Source organism: Anthonomus grandis, chromosome 13 (genome assembly GCF_022605725.1).
Source record: "Anthonomus grandis grandis chromosome 13, icAntGran1.3, whole genome shotgun sequence".
Classification (NCBI taxonomy): domain Eukaryota; kingdom Metazoa; phylum Arthropoda; class Insecta; order Coleoptera; family Curculionidae; genus Anthonomus; species Anthonomus grandis.
Window position 1 is genome coordinate 2,895,685 of NC_065558.1, and position 21,760 is coordinate 2,917,444.

A 21,760-nucleotide genomic window follows, 5' to 3' on the forward strand; every position below is an offset into this window, starting at 1 on the left:
AGCATTCGCAATTAAAAAAAAAATGAGCCGAGATGGTCATGTGGGTGGCCTTCGATCATCATCAGGTGAACGCTGTTTTTCGAGTTTATATAAATTGGTAAAATTTTTGCTTTTTTGCTTTCTAAAAATTGACATATTTAAAATAACTTGATAAATTCTCGTTTAAAATGAAAAACCGAAAAAAAAAATGCCACAAGTCGAACAAGGGGGGTTTCATCTACTCGCCATCTCGTCCCCGGGTCCGGAATCCGGAGAATTCCCCGCTTCACGGCGGAATGCCGTAACGAACTAATTTAATTTTTGTGATATTGCTCGCTCGAATATTTTACTGCCTTTATATCTTTTGGATACATCGAGCATGCCCTCTCTCTTTCCCCCTTTATTTTTAAATAATTTTCTTTGAAATGTTTCGGATTCTTCGAGATTATGAAAGGTGATGTTGGCCGTGAATCAAAAGGGGTGATTAAATTATTAAAATAACTTTCTTTTAAAAAAAATTATATAAAGGAATATTAAAGTATTATTTTAGAACGTAGAGTGAACCATGTTCAGATTTATATTTTATAATAATAATGTTAATAAATCATCCTTTATTTGCATAATTTACGTATAAATACATACATACATAAACACAGATTAGTAATTACTACCCTTACACCTAACCATTTAATTCTTTAACTTTTTTAACAGAACTTTTAAGAAGACCTAAGGAATTATACAATATAAAAGAATTAGAAGTAAAACAACTTGGGGAGGCATGGTAAGCTGATCTCGACATCTTAGCTCAAGGTTGTGAATAACTGTACGAAATACCAATTTTTCTATTAGATATGTAGGGCTATGAGAAGCTAATGGTTTGATAAAAAATATGACTAAGTTTTAAATGTTAAGTAGTTGCTTATTTACTGCTTATGCAATTTCAGCTGCTAATTGTTTGGTTGTACCTCCGTACACCAAATATAAAGCGGCAACTGTTTATTTTGTGTAATCTTCAAGCAGTTCTTAATAACTTTAACTAAACACGAATAAGAAACTTCATAACAGTAATTAAAAGTTAATAAATTTAATGATTCACAAAGATTTTTACTTAATTTAAAATTTAGAATGAATCTATTTGCATACGAAACTTTTATTTTTGCATTATTTTTTTGACGTGAAAGTTTCAAATTCTAAGCACTTGCAAAAAAACTTAAATTTACATTTTCTAGCATTAGATGTAAGCCACTTAATGCACCACGTCTTTTTTCTGACCAAAACAAAAGCACCTCCGCCTTAGCAGGATTTATCCTTAAGTTCTATTTCTTCAAATAATCAACTGCTTAAAGACTTTATTAAGGAATTCTTCACTTTCTGTCCAATCATTAGGGTCAATATAATACAACACCTGAGTGTCATTAGTATAAGATTGAATGTATTAATTTGTATTTCAAAAAGGTCAAAGGTGTAAATAATAAATAGCGATGGTCCAGATATGGATTCCTATATTATAATTCCGATATTATGATTTTAGCGGAAGAAGGATTTACATTAAAGGATAGAAATTGTTTGAATTAAATCAGAGTAACAATAGAGAGTTTTATATTATTATTTAAAATTGAGACAAGTTTTGCCTTTTTAGAAATAGCATCAGAAAGGAAACCTCAAGATCCTTTTATATGCAATTAAAGTTGCGTGATAATGATAATTATTTTATTGTTATTAAAAATAATTTATCAAAACAAAAAAGCAATTTAAAAACATATACAACATTTAAATTAAAATAAGGCATAAAAGTGAATAATTAAATTGAGAGAACAAACAACAGTAAATTGTTTAAAACTATTTTGTTTATCATTGTTGATTTATTATTGTGCTATTCTTTTGCTTTTTTTAAATTCTAGTTTATTAGTTATATTTTTATTTGTCTATTTTTTTAAATTAATATGCCTTTCAATATACCCTCTTCATGATATTTCTCTTTTCTTTTGCTAGAAAATTTACCAAACTCCTTTTTTATATTACATATTTGGAATTTTAATAGATCTTTAATTTTTTTTTGTCCTTATTAATATTTTCCTCACCAATGTATTTTTACGTCCCAACAATCGTTTATTCCATTTTCTTTAGACATTTTTTAAATTTCTGATTACATCTTATTATTGTCCATCGTATTTTATCCTTAATTTGAATTTAATAATTATTTTACTTGTCTAGTTAAATTTGATTTTTCTTATTCGCGGTTTGCTGAACAATAAAAGACAAGAATTAAAAAGCTTGATTTTTCTCCCTTTTTTATTACGTTACTTCCTTTATTTTATTTAAATGTTGTTTTTCTTACTCTATAATATCAAAAATAAGAAATAGCAAAACTTTCAAATTATTTATGCTTTTTAGTTTTTGCTTTTTCAATCGGTTTTTTATAATTTTTTTCCAAAGCTTATTCTTTTTATTTCAAATTTAAAATATTTCGTTTTACTTCTTTATTTTATTATATTACGTACTTTTTACATTTTTGCTCAATATTATTAAAAATTCTTTTTTCTTTCCTTCTTATTTTAATTTAAGCATTTATTTACTTTCCTCATTTCATTTCTTCTCAATATACTTGCCAATATTTAATTAATTTGACTTCTCTATTTTTTATTATTTTTCTTGTTTTGTGAGTAACGTATAATTAGAGAAGTAATTTGAACATCTTATCCGTCCTGTACTTTTTTTACATTTTTTATAGTTTTTATTACAATTTATTATTTTTCCTTCTTTTTTCCAATTTTAATTACTAATTTTTGTCCTCTAATTTTATTCGTTAATTTTATATTTTATTATTTTTGTTTTACTTCGACATGAAAAGTTTAATAAAATTAAAGTCGGTTTTTCATTCGCGGTTTGCTGAGAAGTAAAATTAAAAAGCTTTTGATTTTTCCACTTATTTTTTTTTCTGTACCTTATACCTGCTCTACACCTTTTATTTTTGTTCTCTTTTATGTAAATATTAATTTACTTACATTGACTTACTCGTTCTCTCTTCCTCATTTATGATATTCTTCGGTTTTGCTCTTCTTGTAGCAACAAAGAGTTTTTTAAAAAATCGTTTTTTTTTTCTTCCTTATTTTAAATTTAGCATTTTTTTTACTTATAATTTATTATAATTTTATTTCTTCTTACGCCATTATTTGATTGATTAAGTTGACTTTTCCATTTTGAATAATTTTTCATGCTTTTAGAGTAACGTCTAATTAAATCAGTAAGCTAAACATCTTATCCGGCGTGGACTTTTTTATTTTTTGAAGGTTTTTTTATTACAATTTATTACTCTTCCTCCTTTTTTCATTATTTTTAATTTAGCGATTTTCAGTTCTCTACCATAGTACATATATTATCTTTTTGATTTTAATTTTTTTTTACCTTTTCAGATGCCTACTTCTTTAAAATTAAACATGTTTTTCATTCGCGGTTTGTTAAGAAGTAAAATTAGAAAATTGATAAAAGGCTTTAGATTTTTCTAATTAATTTTTTTTTAGTTACTTTGTTTGCTCTTCATTTTTAATTTTTTTCTTTCTGTTTTATTTTAATATTGATTTTCTTACTCATTCTCTCTTTCTCACTTTTGATATTTTTCGGTTCTGCCTTTTCTTTAAAGTAGTTTCTTTTGAGTAGCAACAATCATTTTTTTTTATTAGTTTTTCGAAAATTTGCTGCTTTTTCCAAACAATCTTAAGATTTGTTTCAAATATTTTGTCTTACTTGAATATTTTATTAATTATCTCTGACATTATTTATATAATACAATTTAAATTTTGTTTTTCTTTCTCGTTTGCCATTCTTATATTTAAGTTACCAGTTTTTTACTTTTCTAATTTTATTTCTTCCTACGCCATTATTTAATAAATTCGGTTTTTCCATTTTTACTTTGCTCTTAATTATTTTTCCTGGTTTTTTTTGAGAACGTTGAAAATTGTATCCATAAAATTTGTTTATTTATTTCTTATTATTGAATTTCAGTGATTAAAAAATAATACAAAAAATATAAATAATTGCAAATAAAACTGTACGGTTTAAAACGTAATTAAAAAAAAATAAATAAAAACATTTTTAAATAAAAAATTATATCTGTAAGTTAATACAATAAATAACAAATATATCAAAAATTAAATCAATACTTTTAGTTTTTGGACCCTCTCAGATACTTATTTTTTTAAAATCTAACTGTGTTTTATTCGCGGTTTGCTGATAAGTAAAACTGAAAAATTAACAAGTTTTCGATTTTTCTACTTTATTTTTCCTCCTTTACTTTATTTTGTTCTTTGTTTTTCTTTACATTTTATTTAAATGTTGTTTTTCTCTTCGTTCTCTCTTCCTGATTATTAATATTCCTTGGTTTTGCCTTTTCTTTAAATATGATAACAATCAATTTTCGACAATTATTTCCTAAATTTTAGCAAGTTGTAAGATTAAATCTTTTTAATCTTAATATATATTATACAGCCTGCATTTTTTCCATAAAATTTATAAAACTGCCATTAAATATAACTAAGATGTTTTATCTAAATTGTTATTACTTTGATTTTTTATTTGCTTCTTACGTTTCCTTTTTAGGACATTATAAACTTTGTTTCTTGGTGTATAATACACATTTAAATTATGCATATATTTGCTTTAATAAACCGCGTTTACTTTACAATTTTAAAAAATGTTCTATGGTATTTTGTAAAAGTCTGAAATTTTGTAAATATATCACACAAAAACCAAATAAAAGACCCATATAATTTAAATAAAACTCATAAAACTAGTATGTACAAGCTTTATTAGTAACCGAAAAAGATCACATCCAATGACAAATACGATAAATTACAACTATATACAAAAGAAAATGACAAAAAAGGAATCACAAACTATTGACAAACGCTATACCGCACCGTCTCGTTACAAACTTTACATTTCACATCACAACAAAAATGAAACTCGCACTGACAGTTCTTCTGCACCACCTTGGTGAAACTCTGCGACTTCCTGCCGCAACACAGGATCCCGCAGCCGTCTTCTCCTGGGGAAGTCTCGTTACAAACTCTCCCCTGCGTCCCGAAACTACCCAGGGTGTTATTCGGGTTACAGAAATTCGACGATTCCTCCGAGTAGACCAGATCCGCCTTGCTCGGCGGCTTAATCGTGTCCCCTTCTGGAATGAAACTTTTCCCATCGTTACCAGGAATCACTTTGGCAGCACCGTCGAAACGTTGTTTTAGTCGGTTTCCAATTTCCCGGAAACTGGGCATTTTTCGCATGCAGGTCTTAAGGGTACAAGAACCGGACAGACCGTGGCATTTACATTCTTTGTGCATGTAGTTTTTGATCGCCTGCAAGGAAACATTACGTTTGTTGAGATATGAGTTATCAGGGGTGAGTTTTTTTGGAACGATTTAGGAAACCAAGATTGGCAACAAATGAAGAATTAAGAAGTTATTCTTCATTTATTTGGAAGAAGTATTGATAAGAATTAGAAAACTGATTACGCTTCTCTAAACATAAAGGAGTTGTCTAAATAAATAACCGGAAGTATCCAAGTTCCAGTCAAAAAGTCTGCTTGCCAAAGAAAGAATCAAGAAGCAGCAAGATAAAGAAAGAAACAATAAAATTAATGGTAGGAAATTACAGAGAACACAACCATCCAAAGGAAAACCAAGAATTTTAAATTTGAAAGACGAAAACGGATGAACTACATCAGGCAGACAACAAATTAAATAAAAAATCAGTCCTTTTATTAATGGTAGCCTTAATGACGAAGCTTACTTATAAATGTTGGAAGCCACCATTCAACCTAAAATTATTAAAGACATAGAAAATCAGTTGGTCATTCGTGAGGGTAAGAAGATTTATTATCTCGTATTTTCAACAAAATAGAGCGCCACCCCACTATGTTCTTCCTCTGAGATCACTTTTACATAATGCCTTTCCAGATTACTGGATTAAGAGAAGGGGTCCAAGGCAATGGCCGGCGAGATCACCAGATCTAACACCTCTTGACTTTTTTATCCGAGTTATTTAAAAACTGTTGTGTTGTGATATTTGCATCGAAAGTTTTTAAATTGACACCCTATATATGAGCACCCCGCCTCAGATAAAGATAGAGTCAAAACACAGAAAGACAAGGAGATACTATGTCTCCCAAATTGTTTACATTGGCCTTGGAGGACATACCATGGAAACATCAACCACCTCCATATCGTTGATGATATTTTACTCACTCTAAGTCAATCTAGATCAGCTTAAAACTATGTTGCAACAACTAAATAATATATTGTATCAACGAAATTGAAGTGTTCAGATGACAGCAAAAGTCATTGACTACATATATCTGACATAAAATCAGGATAATTAGATACATCAATAAACTTAAAGAGAAAGGTGTATAATAGCTATATTTTACCAGTAACGGCTTACGGACTGGAAATAATGAATACCAGAGAAAGAATTGCTAAAAAACTCAGAGTATGTCAGAGAGTCATAGAAAGAGCGATGTTGGGCACCAGTCTAAGAGACAAAGAAGACCAATAAAGAACAAAGAAGAAAAACGAAGGTGACAGATGTATGGATGGATAGGGCATATAGCAAGAAGTGACAATGGTACGTGAACATCAAGACAGACCCAGAGAAATAACAAGAATCAGAAGAGATAGGCCAATGATGTAAAGAAAATTGCGGGAAAAAACTAGTTACGCATAGAACAAGACAGAAACACGTGGAAAACAAATTAATTAAGAGTCAACAATCAATAGCAAAGAAAGAAGAAAGGGTGAGTTAAGGGTTAACTTACCAATCGTCCCGCGACGTAATTGTGTAGCTTAACTAAGGTTTTCATGTCACTCTTCTTCTTGTATCGCGTGTCCAAGAAGTCCTTGGACCTTTTGATTCCGTACTCTATGTTCTCCCCACAGCCATCCCACGCCCAATCCCCTTCGGGCACGTTCATTGTTTTCTTTTTTTTATTTTTTCTGAAACAATTTATTTATTTTTTATTGCTTCATTGGCCCTTACTACTTCTAATACACCATCGTGTTACCTCTTATTCCTAGATTTATCACATGAACAACCGATTTGTTCTCCCTTTGTACAAGCACGCGTTACTTGATAAGTTATCCCAGCGGCTATAATGGCATTTACGAAGCCAGTCTCTCTCGTATCTGAAAAAAAAGCGAAATATACTGATAAGAATCAAACGTATAAAGAAAAGGGTATAGTAATAATTGGCCATTCAAAATTCAAGTGGCACTTGAACTACACGAGGAGGAAACGAGGAGAGAGATATATATATATATATATTTTTTGAAGAACCTAATAACCCCGAAGAAACTGAAGATATCCCCTTAAAGCCGTTGACAGGTGAACACAATCTCCCATCTGCTACCTGCTAGGTGTTATCTATGGGTTAAATCTTTCTGTCAGTTAAACTCTTCGGGAGTCGCTTCGAGTAAATTTACACCTTGGTAAATATGGGTAATCTTGAGCTTTGAAAGCTCCGCGTTTGTGACTTCATTTGGGAGTTTAAGAAGAAATTGATTAAAATCTTTTATGTGATTTTACAGTGGATTTATAAATTTAATGATATTGACCGAACATCATAAATAGAAAATCTAATATTAAAAAATGATTTGTTTTTGATTGACTTATTTAGTTTTTTGCTTGATTGATCTTTAACGTCCTTTTCGTTTTTTTTTCATTTGCTGCTGCTTTTAATATGTTTGCTTTTAATTTTTTTACAAACAGTTTTACAAACCATTTGTAATTGATTGATTCTTGATGAATTAAAAAAAAATCTAAAAGTTGATGATGTTGACCAAGCGCCACAAACAGAAAATTGAATATTAGAAAATTATTTGCTATTGATATTAAAAATCGATTTATATACTTTTTTGATTGTTTACTATTCTTGATTTGAATAATTTCTTGATTGTTACTTTACTACATTTATTTCCTTTTTAATTTTGTAATTCTCATTACCAATTTTTATTTATCAATTTCTTACCTCTAGGCTCTTTATTAAATTTTTATCTAATTCAATTTTTTCTCTTTTATTTATAGAAATTTTTATTTACTTAATTAAAACAAAAATGTTTAATAAATAAATTAGATAAATACCATTCTTATTATTTTTACTCTGCTCTGCTGGTTTTTAAATCATCATTTATTTTTTGCTTTTCTTTCCATTTATTTTTTATTCCTGTAAGGCTTATTATATATGTTCTTTAGCTTATTGGATTTTATATTATTTTTTTTTGAATATACCTTATTATATATTTATGCCTTATTTTTCTGGTATATTTAGCTTTTTTTATTTATTATTTATCTGCATTATTCCTCTCATAAAAATTTGGTATATAGGCGTACTGATTTGTCAAAGAATAAACTTTGTAAATTATATATTCGATAGTGATTTTTTAGTTACCCTTTCTTCACTTCTCTATTTCTACTTTATATTAAAAATTTGTTATTTTAGTTTAAATTACTTCTTAAGTTATTATTAATTTTTCTATTATTACTTTTTTTTATTGGATTAACTGAGTAACATTTTTACTTTTTCATGTCCCTTACTTTTTTAATTCATCATTCTCGTTTCTTTGAGCCTTATTATATGCTTTTCTTTGGTTAATAAGTTTTCTAATTAACTTAATTTTTTTATTATCATTATTAACTTAAGAATTTTTTTTCGTATTAATTAGTATATTTAATTTTCTTTTTCCTTTGGGTTTTTTCTAATTTTTTTTTAATTACTGCAGTTTTTAATATATTTGCTGTTGACTTCATTTTTCTGTATAGTATTGTTTTTAGGCTATTTTTATTTTTCTGGCTACATTCTATTCAAATAAATTTTTATCTTATATATTGTACCGGTTTTAATTTGTTTACTTCCCTTTATTGGTTCTTTTTTTTAATCATACAATATCATTTTTGTATATTTAATACATCATCGACAGCTTGTTATTCATTCTATTTTTTTTGGATTATTAGTTTTTTAATTTTTTATATTTTCAATATCATCATCATTGACTTAAATTAAAAAACAATTCTTTATGATTTAAACGTTACTTTTTAAGGTTGATTTATGAAGATGGCGAAAAACTTTTGAAAAAAAAATTGTTGTTGACAGAAAATTAAATATTTGGAAAATATTTCTTATTTGTGTTAAAGATAGATTTAGAATACTTCTTGATTATTAATTTCTTAACTTGTTTTCAGTTCGTTAGTTTTTTAATTTTTATACTTAGTTATTCTCTTTTAATTTAATTAAACAATTATAATACAACTATTTTATTTAAGCACTCTTATATTTCTTTCATTAAAAATGTAATATATTAGTATACTGATTTTTTAATTTATTTTCTAGTTATCATTCCCTTACCTCTCGCTTTCTACGAGATTTATTGAGTAACATTAAAATTTTTATTTACTCTGATCTATTGATTGTTCAATTATTTTTTATTTGTCATTTTAATTCTTTTCTTGTTTATTTTTTAGATGAGTTTTTATGTATTTTCTATTTTAACATTAATTAGCACTTTTATTTCTTTGTTTTTCTAGCAAGTATGTTTACATATACTAGATTTACTGAGTAACATTGACTGAATTTCACAAACAGAAAATTGACTATAAGGAAATTATTTCTTATTGGTGTTAATGGTTTATAAACTTCATTATTAATTCACTTTAATGTATTTTTTTAAGTCACTTAGTCTCGTTAACAATTTTTTGTTTACTACTCTTTAATTAATGTTATTTTTTTCGACATTTTAATTTTTTCTGTTTTATTAACCAATACACTTTTTCTCAATTTTTTTAACTACTGTAAACTTTTTTATGAAGAAGATTATTAGGTAAGGTTCTAATGAAACTACAGATTCTTTAATTTATATGTCGACGTTTCGACCATAATGAAGTCATTCCAGGTCACTTGTTTGTTCTGCACTAACATTTTTTTTTAAATTTCTTTTTGCTATTTCTATCACATTTTTATATTTCTTGCTTGTTTAATTTTTATTTTACTTAAAATTAATTCTTTTATTAACTAAATCAATAAGAAATATTTATTGGATTAACTGAATAACATTTTTATTACTTTTACACTACTCTACTGCTTTATCATTTTGTTTTTCATTCATTATTCTTCTTTTTTACTTTTCTAATAGTTTTTCTTAAACTTATTGGTTATTTTTTTTTGCGGAACTCTTTACCTGTTCTTCACCTATTCCTTTGAATAAATTTTGGTATATTGACTTACTGACTTATTACATTGGTTTTTAAATTTATACTCTTGGTACTTTTTTAGTTATTGTTCTTTTATTTCTCTGCTTTTACTTGACTTTTGACTGTTGATATTTTTATTCAATAGATTAGTATTTTTTCCTTTTTTTTAATTTATTGAATTTGATGAGTAACATTTTACATTTTCTTTTTTTATTGGTTTTCCTAATTCATTTTACCTTTCCAGTTTATTATTCATTTTTCTTTTATTCTTTCAATTAAATTTTGGTATATAGACGTACTGACCTATCGAAAATTTAATTTTTTGAACTATTCTCTCGGTAATTCTTTTTTTAGTTATCGGCTTCTCACTTTTATATTGCTACTTTATTTTTTATTTTGACTTTTTGAGTATTTTTTTAACTTAATATTTATTTTCCTGTTATTTTAAGTATTTTTTTTATTTAATTTTTTATGGTCATTATTAACTTATTGATTCGCGGCTTTCTAGATATTTTAAATTTGCATTCTGCAAATGCCTTATTTGTTCAACACTAAAGATTGCTTTTACTTCCCTCTATTGATTTTTATTTAACGCATATTTTTTTTATAACCTGGTAATTGGTTTTATAGTTCATTTTACTTTTTATACCATGATTACTGGCTTAAATTGAAACAACATCGTCTTTATGATGTAAAAATGTCGATTGATGATGAAATTGAGGTGATGACTGCCTATCACTCACAGAAAATCGGATATTAGGAAATTATTCCTTATTAGTGTTAAAGGTAGATTTTTAAACTTTCTTGATTATTAATTTACTTACATTTATTTGCTTCTTAACTCACTAATTCTAGTTAAGAATTTAACTCTTTTTTTAATGGTCCTTCATTTTGTTTTTAATTAATCATTTTTCTTTTCGACTTTGAACTTTGTTATTATTTCTTATTTTCTATTTCTTTAACATTTTTTGCCTGGTTGTTTTATTTTATTTTTAGATATTACCTTGCTTACCTGAATTTGTAAAATTTTTTCAATTCGTCCATTTTCTTTGGCTTATTGAGTTGCTAATTAATTTAATTGTTTTGGGTTAGTTTCTTAATTCACAATTATTAAGCAATTGTATTTTTCTGCTTTTTTTTAAGTATGTTTACATTTACTGGATTTACTGAGCAACATTTTTTTTGTCACTTTACTATATTGATTTTTCATTCATTTAATTCAAAATTGTTTTCCGGTTCACTGATTCTTATATATAAAAACTTTCGATGGCTTATTATTTTTCCAATTAATTTAAATTTTTTATTATCATAATTGACTCGTTGATCTCTTTAAATTTGCCATTCTGCAACTGTTTATTCCTTTAATTAAAGTAGACTTCCTAAAAATGTATTTTCGTTGAATTTTTTACTTAGTAAATTAATATTTTTCTATTTATTTTATTAGACACATTATGTATATTTTTAAAAGTTTATATATATTTTTTAGTCTTGTATGATTTATTTATTATTTATAGTTTTTGTAATTTTATATATTTTTTTCTTTATTTTTAAAGCAGGAGAAATATATATGCATATAGACAATTCTGTTTTCAATTTGGGAGCTTAAAAAGAAATAACAGAATAGAATTTATAAACTGGACGACCAGGTGACGTTGGGCCAGGCTAGGCAGTCGAATGTTAAGATGTTAAAAGGTTGACGTTGCTGTGACGTTCACAAGTAAAAAATCTAATCTTAATACAAACTTCGACAATTAATATAAAAGCATTTAGAAAAAAATAAGAATAGTGACAAATTATTTGCTATTGGCGTTAATGAAGTTAATTTATCGATGTGAGTTCAAACGTCTTAGATAACACGTTGCAGTTTAATGTAGATAATGTAGACACGGCAATGTTGCCGTTGGTAAGAAAAATATATTAAATTAATGTCATTGATGATTTCATTGACGTCGACATCCCATTCTATAATTCTCCGTTGGTGAGCTGTCGCTACTGACTAAGAGAAAACGTTGACGTTGCTGGACAAAGCAACGTCAAGTTTTTAAATCTTTATATAAGAACCTCGCGTGGCCTTTCGAGCTGATAAGGCTCATTACTGGGTCAAATTTATAAATCAATTTTCTTCAAGTAATAAAATGAAAACTGGAAAGTGTGGAAAGATTCTTACCTCTAAGCATCACCTTTTTAATACTTTTCTTGGCGCTGGTGCAGTTCCAGCGCCGGTGCCGGAATTGGTACTGGCACTCCGCCTGCGCAAGTCCCACCCCGCTCTGGACGTGCTGCACCAATCCCGGTTTGTTGTTGCAAATGTCGGCCATTTTTGATCGGGACCTGCGCGCCTTTTTACACATTTGCTTCGGGTTGAGTACTAATTCGCTGCTTGAGGTCCTAAGTATAAATAAAAATCTTTTTACTAAGTGTATCAATAGTAAATGTTCAGTTTTGTATTATTTTCAAAGTTTTATATAACTGATATTGGGTTATTTTCTAAGAAAAAAAAATTAATTTCTATAGAATTTATATATTTAGTTATTTTTAAAATAAATAAAAAAAATCAAGAATCTATAGTATTATAGTAGTGTGTAAATTGTCAATAATGTGAAATTTCACTTGCGTAGTTCTCACGTGGCAGCGAGGACGCCTCGTGAGCAGAATCAACTGTTGATACCAAGTTTGTGAATAAAACCATGCCTTTCCGAGGGTAAAAACTAATAAATCTGCAAATGTTCATGCAATTCTTAAGTTCTTATTGTGATTTCAATTAAGTAATAAGCGAACATAGCTACAGACATTCACTTTTATATATCTACATAGATATGATTTTTTATTCAATTTTTCAATGCTTCTTTCAATCTTTGCCAAATTATAACAATAATCAACTATTCATTTTCAAATTGAGTTTTGACTGTTTATTTGTACTATAATATTAAAAATTACCCAAATATTCAATTTTTCAAAAGAGACAGCAAATCAGTTACCTTTCAATAATTTTTAGGTATCCAAGGATATTTCAAATATTTTTTCACATTTTTCAGGCATTTAAAGCCTTTCTTTCAGATATTTAAAATTATTTCTTATTTTATTTCAATTAGCATTTTACGATTTTTTTTTTAAATTTCTTACAGGGATTTAAAATTATATTTCCTATTTTACATTTTTAAAATAATTTTATAATTACAGGTAGTATAAATCCAAGAATTTCGTAGTCACCTTTTATATCTTTTCTGAATTTGCAATAATTTTCATGACTCTCAGGCAGGAATATCATTTTCGGGAATTTTTTATCTTCTTACATAACTTAATTTTATAATTATTAATTAATTTTCTTTAGGGTCTTAAAATTATTTTGAATGTTTTTCAGGCATTGGTAGATTTTTCTTATATCTTTCAGATTATTCAGACTCCTATAACGCCAGAAATTACAAATAAGGTATTTTTTAAATTCTATTATTTGCATTTTATATTCATTTCTAGATATTTGCAATGTGTTTCTTTTATCTAGAATAGTAAAAGCAGGTATTTAAAGTATTTTGTTTTAATTTCATTCGAGGCTTTTGTAAAGTGTTTTTTAATATTTTTGAGGATTTTTAAATTTATTTAGACATTACCAATAACTTTTCATTTTACTACAGGATAAAAAAATATTTTTCTATTTCTTTCAGGTAATTTTTAATTTTTTTTCTTCTCTAGATTTTTGGTTGTGTTCCACGCATATTTAGGTTAATTTTTATGTTTTCAGGATCATGAGGTGATTTTTATAAAGCCATCCAAATATTGAGAATAATTTTTCATAACTTTAAATAATTTTTCATTTTATATCAATCATTCTGTTAGCCCAGAATTAAAAAATTATTATTTGTGCACATCTTTTAGTTTTAATTTTACATTTTATCTTAGGCATTTTACAAAGTGTGTAAAATGATCCTTCATTTATGAATGGGAAATTCGCCTACTGCTCATGCGACAAGTCCCATGAAGTCAAAAAAATAAATTATAACATAAATGTCAAATTACTATTATTATATTAAAAGTCAATTACGCATTTGTGAGTAAAAAGACTTTTTTTGGCGCTAGTACGTAAAAAGTGAAACTTTATAAACCCTGGGGAGTGTGTAAAGTGAGTACTTTACGCACAGTAGTAAAAAAATATTTTTTAAGCTTTTCGCTAAATTTTATATGTATTTCAGGCATTCGCAGTAATTTTTCATATTTATTTCAGGCATTTGAGGATATCTGTTATTTTTTCTTTAGATGTTAAGAGTATTTAGTTTGCGATTCAGACTTTGAAAATCATTTTTTAAGTCAAGTATTTGAAGTTTTTTTTGTTAAATACAATTCCGGGTATTTGATGTCAATTATTAGGTGCCCCAGGCCTTAGAAGTAAATTTTACATACGCTTTAGGTAATTTTTTGCCTTATTTTAAGCATTTGGTATAATTTTTATAGGCTCTTAAATTATTTTTTCACATATTCCAGGCAGCTGAAACATTTTTCTTGTTTATTCTAAACATGTCACACAACCTTTAATATTTTCCAGGCCTTAAAATAATTTTTAATATCGCTTTAGACTTTTGTAGAAATTTTTTATGACTTTAACTCAATTACGATAATTTTTCTATTTTAGGCATTTTTTTACAACCTTTCATTTCTTCTATAAGCTTTTGAAATAATATTTTATTTATTAAAAGCAGTTGACTAATATTGTTCAGGCGTTGAAATGTTTTTTGACGTTTCTTATGCTTTTTCTCTAAAAAACATTAATAGGGGTACGTTCATATATAAAATTTCTCTAACTAAACACGCTTTGAGCAAATTTTGATTTATATAAAAGTTGTTTGAAATAATAACCGCTATCTTGGAAAAAAAGAATTTTCTTTTTGTTTCTCATACAATGAGAAAAAAATCATAAAAAACCTGTTTTCTCGAAAGCTCTTTGTCAGCTGTTAAATGTTATTTTAAATTTTTTTTCAGTTAATTCCAGTTCAAGTTTTTCAAGCAATAATCTGGTTGCACGAGGTATTTTTTGGGGCTTAAGTATTAAATATTGTTAGGGTACAAGTAAACCGTTTTTCACCCTTGATTCTAATATTAAACCAAACGTAAATATAATTTAGCTCATCTGTTCAATACGCATTTACTAATAAACACCCTGGATAATATTATGTTCTGGAAATAAAAAAAAGTAACTCTCAACTACCTGGAAGAAATAAAATCTTATACTGGGCTAATTTGACTACAATTATAAAAAGGTTAGTATCCATTTAAGTTATGCATCGAAATTTGTAAACATTTATTTTTTAGACCTGTCGCGATATATTCTTTAAATTTTAACTACAAGTAATGTTTTTTTAAGCAAAGTTTTAAGGGAAAATTAATGCTTAATAACTTAGAAATGTTGTTCTCCTTTTTATTTTGGCGAATAATCAAACAAATACTGGTTTCATTAAGTATGACCTTTTAATTAATTAATTAAGTCTGTTGGTTTGAAAGAAATGCATTTTTTTTGGATGAAGGATTATTAATATAATGCTGAAATTTCTGAATCTCTTGGAATTTGGGTTAGTTCCATTAAAGTGATTCAATTAGCATTCATCGAAGAACCACGAGAGAAAACACCATCAAAACAAAAACAACGAAAAAAAAAGAAAAGAAAAAAAAACGTGAAGGTCGTGGTGTTCCCATACGGTCGAATACCAGTTTCGGGTATTCGATGGTCAATGACCATCGGCGGCGGTAGGTCGGTAGAGGCGCAAGAGGGGGCCTGGTGCCGCTCCCCTTATCAAAGACCTTCGGGAGGTGTGAAGTATTGATTTCGAATTTGCCTCCAATAAGAACGGCACTGCCTGCCCATTGGCGACTTTGTCGGCGGGAACCAGATATTATTATGTTTTTCTTATGGTTACCATTTGTTGAATGCATTTTAAATGCTATCAATATTATATTTATTATTTATTGATGATCTAGGGGATATAATTGGGTAAAAAAACCCATAATATAAACTCACCCTCATTTAAGTTTAAATGAACATTTATAATTGATTCCCTTTAAGTTGCAATATATGTATGTCAGGCGTCAAGTTGCAAAACCCGCCTTATTTCACAAACTTGATTTAGAAATAATTGACAAAAACTATTTTACACAAAGTTACTAGCGGTACTTAAAAAAATATAAGTTCATTGTGTGAAGTTATAATTTTGCATCTATTTTGTTTAGAAATAATCGTATTTTTTAAAATTTTCAAGAAAGAAACAAATAAACAAAACTGGATAAGGCGAGTTTTATTGCAGTAGGATGCATATTGCGGGTTTTGCTACAGCGAGATGCAAATATAGGTGGTGCTTGCGTTTGTAACCAGTATCCTAACATGCAAATAATCGTGGAATTCTTGTTTTGACCAGGGCACCCATCACAAAACATTTCAACTACATTAATGTCGTCGCTGAAGGTATATATCGTTAGGAGATGATTTCTCATTAGATCCCTTAGGCCTTTCATTTTTCAACCATGTATATATACGTACAGAATTGCGTGTCTGTGTAGATTATGAGTCTCTAATGCAAACGGTACAGTTGCCTAGAATAATACGCTGCTTGATCTGGTATTTTTGGTAAAAAAATTCTTTTGGCAATCAAAGGAGAACTTTACTGTGTTTGGTAATTCTTTTTAAATCATTTTGGTGAAGCACTATGCTTTAAACTTGCACTCTCAGTCTAACCATAAGTAGATTTTTTGTACCTCTGGCAATTTAGTTTTTATCATTTCTTTAACGGACTGACATTCAGAGCAAACATCGGTGGGGTTAAAACTAATATTATAGTCAGAAATAAAAACCGCTCGAAAATAGTCATATTTCACTGCAAGATTTGGTTCAACAGAAGCACAGTACATCTTCCACAGCTTTCTGATGCTTAGTTCTGAAGGAAGATATTTCCTAGTCGACTTATGTCTGCTGTATTGGGATTCAACAGGCTGTTCTATCCTCATATTTTTCTGGATGTCTATTTCCACCCCTTTTTTCTTCTGGACCGTAGACTGTTTCCAGATGTCGTTTGCAAATTAACTGTACCTTATGTTTTTTGATACCTAATATCGACAAATGTATGTCAAAATGATTTTTGACATACTTGAATCTTCTTATTGCCTGTACAAACTCTTAAAAAGTATCTGACTGTCATTCCTTTTCTGAAACTTCCTACTTTTTCAGCTCTCGATCGTTGTGGTTGTTCCTGAGTTGTATAGCGCAGAATAAGCTCGTCTTGTTGCATTTTCGTTTTTTTTTTCGTAAAATTGCTCGCGGAAGCGCTGAATATTTTGCATTCCTAATTCATTGCATTTTGTTTCTTGTATTTACATGTTGGTTTGGTTGATAATGTTTTTGCAGCATACCGATTCTTCTTTGCTCGCTCTCGTTTACGTTTTCTGCTAATGATAACTGTAATTTCATCCATTACAAATATTATGGAACACACTTTCTACCCCGAATAAGAATAAACGATTCTTAAAATGCTTTTAAATAGCTAAAGACGACTGCTTCAAAATAATAAACTGATAATTCGACGCCGGGCGGTTTATCTGCACGTGGCTGAAACAAATCTGTTTGAACTGGTTGGAAATTCTCTGTTTTCATGCAGTAAGTACAGAGTAAGCCAACATTATTAAATCATTTATCGCACACGTTATGGATAAGGTGGCAGTAACATCATACTTGGGTTAGTAAGTTACCTATGGTATAAAGCGGGTATTGCAACCGTAATCACAGTGAAAGTATATAAATGGACAAGACGGATTCTGCCGCAGTATCGATTTTTACACTTAATTTTAAATAGGAAGAAGGGATTTTTGCTGCATTTTGTGGCATTATTTATGAAGATTTTAAGGTCCACTATTGATATATTTATTTTGAAAAATGGACAAGGCGGGTTTTGCAACTTGACGCCTCATGTATACAACAGCATGTAAGTACCTCAAGTAACCCCACTTAATTATGAGAACAACTATTCTAGTGTTCATAAGGCATTTTTAAAAGAGTTCGGAGACATACCTACTAAAGAAAGCAAAATCCTTACTGTTATCCAAATATTTATTGCCGCTTTTTGCTATCCTATTGCAGTGTAGGCTTCACTGTACCTAAAGATCTTTCCTAGCTCTGTAGCACTATAAAGTCTGATTTAAGAATTGTCGAAAGCACGGGTTCGTAATATATCGGTAATTAAATGTAAGAAAAATGGTACACCATTTCATTCGTATAAATAATATACGTTTGTCATATTAGTTTTTTTTTACGAAACGTGTAATATACGCATAATATATGATTTTTTTGCCAGTTCCTCTTGCCATATAAATTTATTATTATTAGTATAAATATATGTTTTTTAACGTTTATCCGCAACATATAGTATTGTTTTATGTTAATCTATTTTTGGCTCTATAAGTTTATTTCAATTGTAAATTTTGTGACTGGTTCAAGTCGGAGCTTATAAACACCGAGCAACATTTTTTTTATAATTTCGACTAAATTTAACAACATTCAAAAAGAATTTTTTAAATAAATGCTACTCCACAGTACAAAATCCTATAACATAATCAAATCGTTCATTTGATCACGCGAATAAGGGTAAAATTATCAAAATTAAAAAATACTAATGGGTTTTATTAGATCTTAGCTTTTTTGCAAGCGGTGGTGTCTAAAGGGTATAGAATATACCTGTATTACACGCATACTTGATACTGCAAAATATTGTCACATGATCTGGTCTAATCAATTATAGATCGCGTATTGTTATTCTTGTTTGAAACAGGACAGGACAGGCATTTCTATTTAAAGGCCTAGAGACCTTTTACTTGCTATTTTATTTAAATGAATTCTATGGAAAAAAATGCACTCGATTAAATTCTAATAAAAATTTAATGTTTTATAAACCTTTTGCGAGGCCTTTTAACATAGACAATGTGTTTATTTTTCAAAAAATTATTAAATGTTTTATTTATTTTCTATAAACAAGAGTTCTTGTTTTTGTAATTTTAGTAATATTTTATTTCTTTTAAAGATTAATAAAATTCTTCCCAATCCACTCTCTAAAAAGGAGATCGATGTATTGTGATCTTCGCAAATATAGGAGTTAGAGAGATAATTAAATTAAAAATTGTTTTGCGAAATTGTATGTCAATAATAAACTGACTTTTCAAAACTTTTAAATTTGTACTTTTTGAAACATTTGGTGAAAAATACCAACACTATACTTTTTAACATCGTTTAAAATTTTCCGAAAAAACATCAACATTCCCAATTAAATCACCTCTCTTATCTTGATGAAATAATATATCAATCTGAAATTCTGGTCATATTCTGGTATATCATACGTTTAATATCTACGTATACATATATATGTATAAATAAGTTTATAAATGGAATATAAAAACCTGCATATAACATAAAAGTGTATACATACGTTGACTTTGAAAAGTTTATAAAACGGTTATTGTAGTAGCAGTCTTATCAATTTTAACGTTTATTATACAACTTGTGAGTGTTGCTTGGGAACATTAAATTATTTGTAAAAAGAAATGTGAAGTATCCCTACTGTTCTTTTAAAAGTCATTAAATCGAATAATTAATACACGATTTACAAATAACCATGAAACTATGATTCAACATTCCGTCCAATGCTTTAAAAAAGTCAGCGAATACTTCACTGTACCTGAAAATTTTTTTAGCTCGCTTAAAAGTCAGGGTATCCTTTACTGTACCTACAGGACTTGAAGTTCTAAATCTATACTTTGTTGTTAAAACAAAAGGTGTATAAGAAATCACACAGCAAGCTCCCAAATATTTGGAAATGCCATTTGAAAGGCTTTCAGTCCAAGAATGTGGAAATTGCGACTGGATAAATTACAAATATAGCATTAAGGCTCTACATATTTTGTCACTGTATTTTTAAAGTAAAAGAGTGGGTATTTCATCAGGTCCAAAATGCCCTTGATAACCCATGACTTGGGGTATTGAAGTACTCATGAGAATGTTGAAGTTCTTGGGAAACCTTTGAGCCTTCTTCAGAAAATCTCTTGCAACAGTTTATTTGGAAATGAACCACATGAATGAACGATTTTTTTTTAACGTTTGAACTAATAGCAATTTTAGTGCTACGAATAGCATTCCTAAGCCAGATGTTTACAGCGAAATCCCAATCTAAATAAATGAATCCCCTGTAAAATTATGACAATCCGCTACGGACATGCGTTCTTTTATCCCTTTTACGTGATCTCTTCTTTAATAGCATTTTCCTGTTCAAGAAAAAATATATCTGACAAAGAACTTTTTCAAACATGAATTTGATAAAGGAATTTATCCATGAAAACTCCGTTAAATTGAGCTAAGAATAAGATAATTTTGATTTTCTTTTGATTAAAAACTTGTATAAAATCCATTGCATTCGACCATGAGATACTAATAACTAGATAAACCAATAAATAACACTGGTATTAATTAAACGACCCTTCTTATTTGAATTGAGATTGGCGTTAGTTCATATTGTGGATACCATTTTACGTTTTATTTACCTGTTGTATTTTCTGTATGATCACCAATAAATAAATAAATAAATAAAAGTATCATAACTAGAGTAGAGTAATAAATTAACTTTTTAAGACAATTTATTTTGTTTAATTAAGTGACTTACATTTGAGGTAAATAAAATTGAGTTATTAATAACATAAGTAGAGTACATTCTTCTGAACGTTTTCTTTGTTCAAGTTTCTTAGACAGAAATTCCGCGTGATCCTTTCTAAAATGACTCAGTTAAAATGTTTGAAATAATAGTAGGTTTGAAAAAAGTATATTAAATAAAAAGTTATATTTAAAAAAAACTTGGTATTTTTATTAAAAACAAACGTGGCAACAAAACACAAGTGAAATTTCCTGTTTTATCCCCTAGGAACCCTCACTCGTCGACTCGTTTATCTAACACCGAGAATCTTGGCATCTGCCTATCGTATAGCGAGAGAACTTCTGTCAAACAAGTTGGTCCGTTGACGTGAACCTGTGAAAACACAGATTAATCAAATCTGCATCGGTTTTTGACATTTCCAAATAAATATTATCGTGTAACAAGTTTAAATGTATATAGAAATTCGGCTTGATTTATAGCAGAACCCTATACGAGCTTGCTTTTGGTCAATTTTATTATAAGGTAGGGTTTTGGCCTAATTAACTGGGTTTGTTATTTTATATTACGACATATTAGTTTCAATCGTGTAAGCAAATATTATTGTCGTCAAATTTTGCGTCATTTCCTTGTAATTAAACACTGTGAAATATAAAATGGTAAACATATACAGGGCAACACTTTTATTTTTTGAAAAATTATTTTTAATTGGTGAATTATTACCGGAATTTGAAAAGTGAAAAATTTGGCGATGCGAACTTACAAAATGAGCTGATGCAACCAATTTTACCAAGGATTGAGGAAGTAGAAGGAGACTATTTAAAGAAGCAAAGTTTTAACCTTTTCCTGAAGATGCATTATCAGCGAAACATATTATAGGATAA

The 21,760-nt window shown here is 28.3% G+C and overlaps 1 protein-coding gene across 1 annotated transcript in view; it reads right to left on the bottom strand.

The window, feature by feature from the left end:
• Positions 1-4,766: 4,766 nt before the first annotated feature.
• The window catches only part of LOC126744060 (protein Wnt-6), a 45,279-nt gene continuing 28,285 nt past the window's right edge, over positions 4,767-21,760 (bottom strand). Inside the window, exons 2-5 of the mRNA XM_050451389.1 lie at positions 12,383-12,603; positions 7,037-7,157; positions 6,791-6,968; positions 4,767-5,333 (exon numbers count right to left, since the gene is read on the bottom strand). Of these exons, the coding sequence (XP_050307346.1) occupies positions 4,872-5,333; positions 6,791-6,968; positions 7,037-7,157; positions 12,383-12,603 (982 nt within the window). The 3' untranslated portion in view covers positions 4,767-4,871. The remainder of the gene's footprint in view (positions 5,334-6,790; positions 6,969-7,036; positions 7,158-12,382; positions 12,604-21,760) is intronic.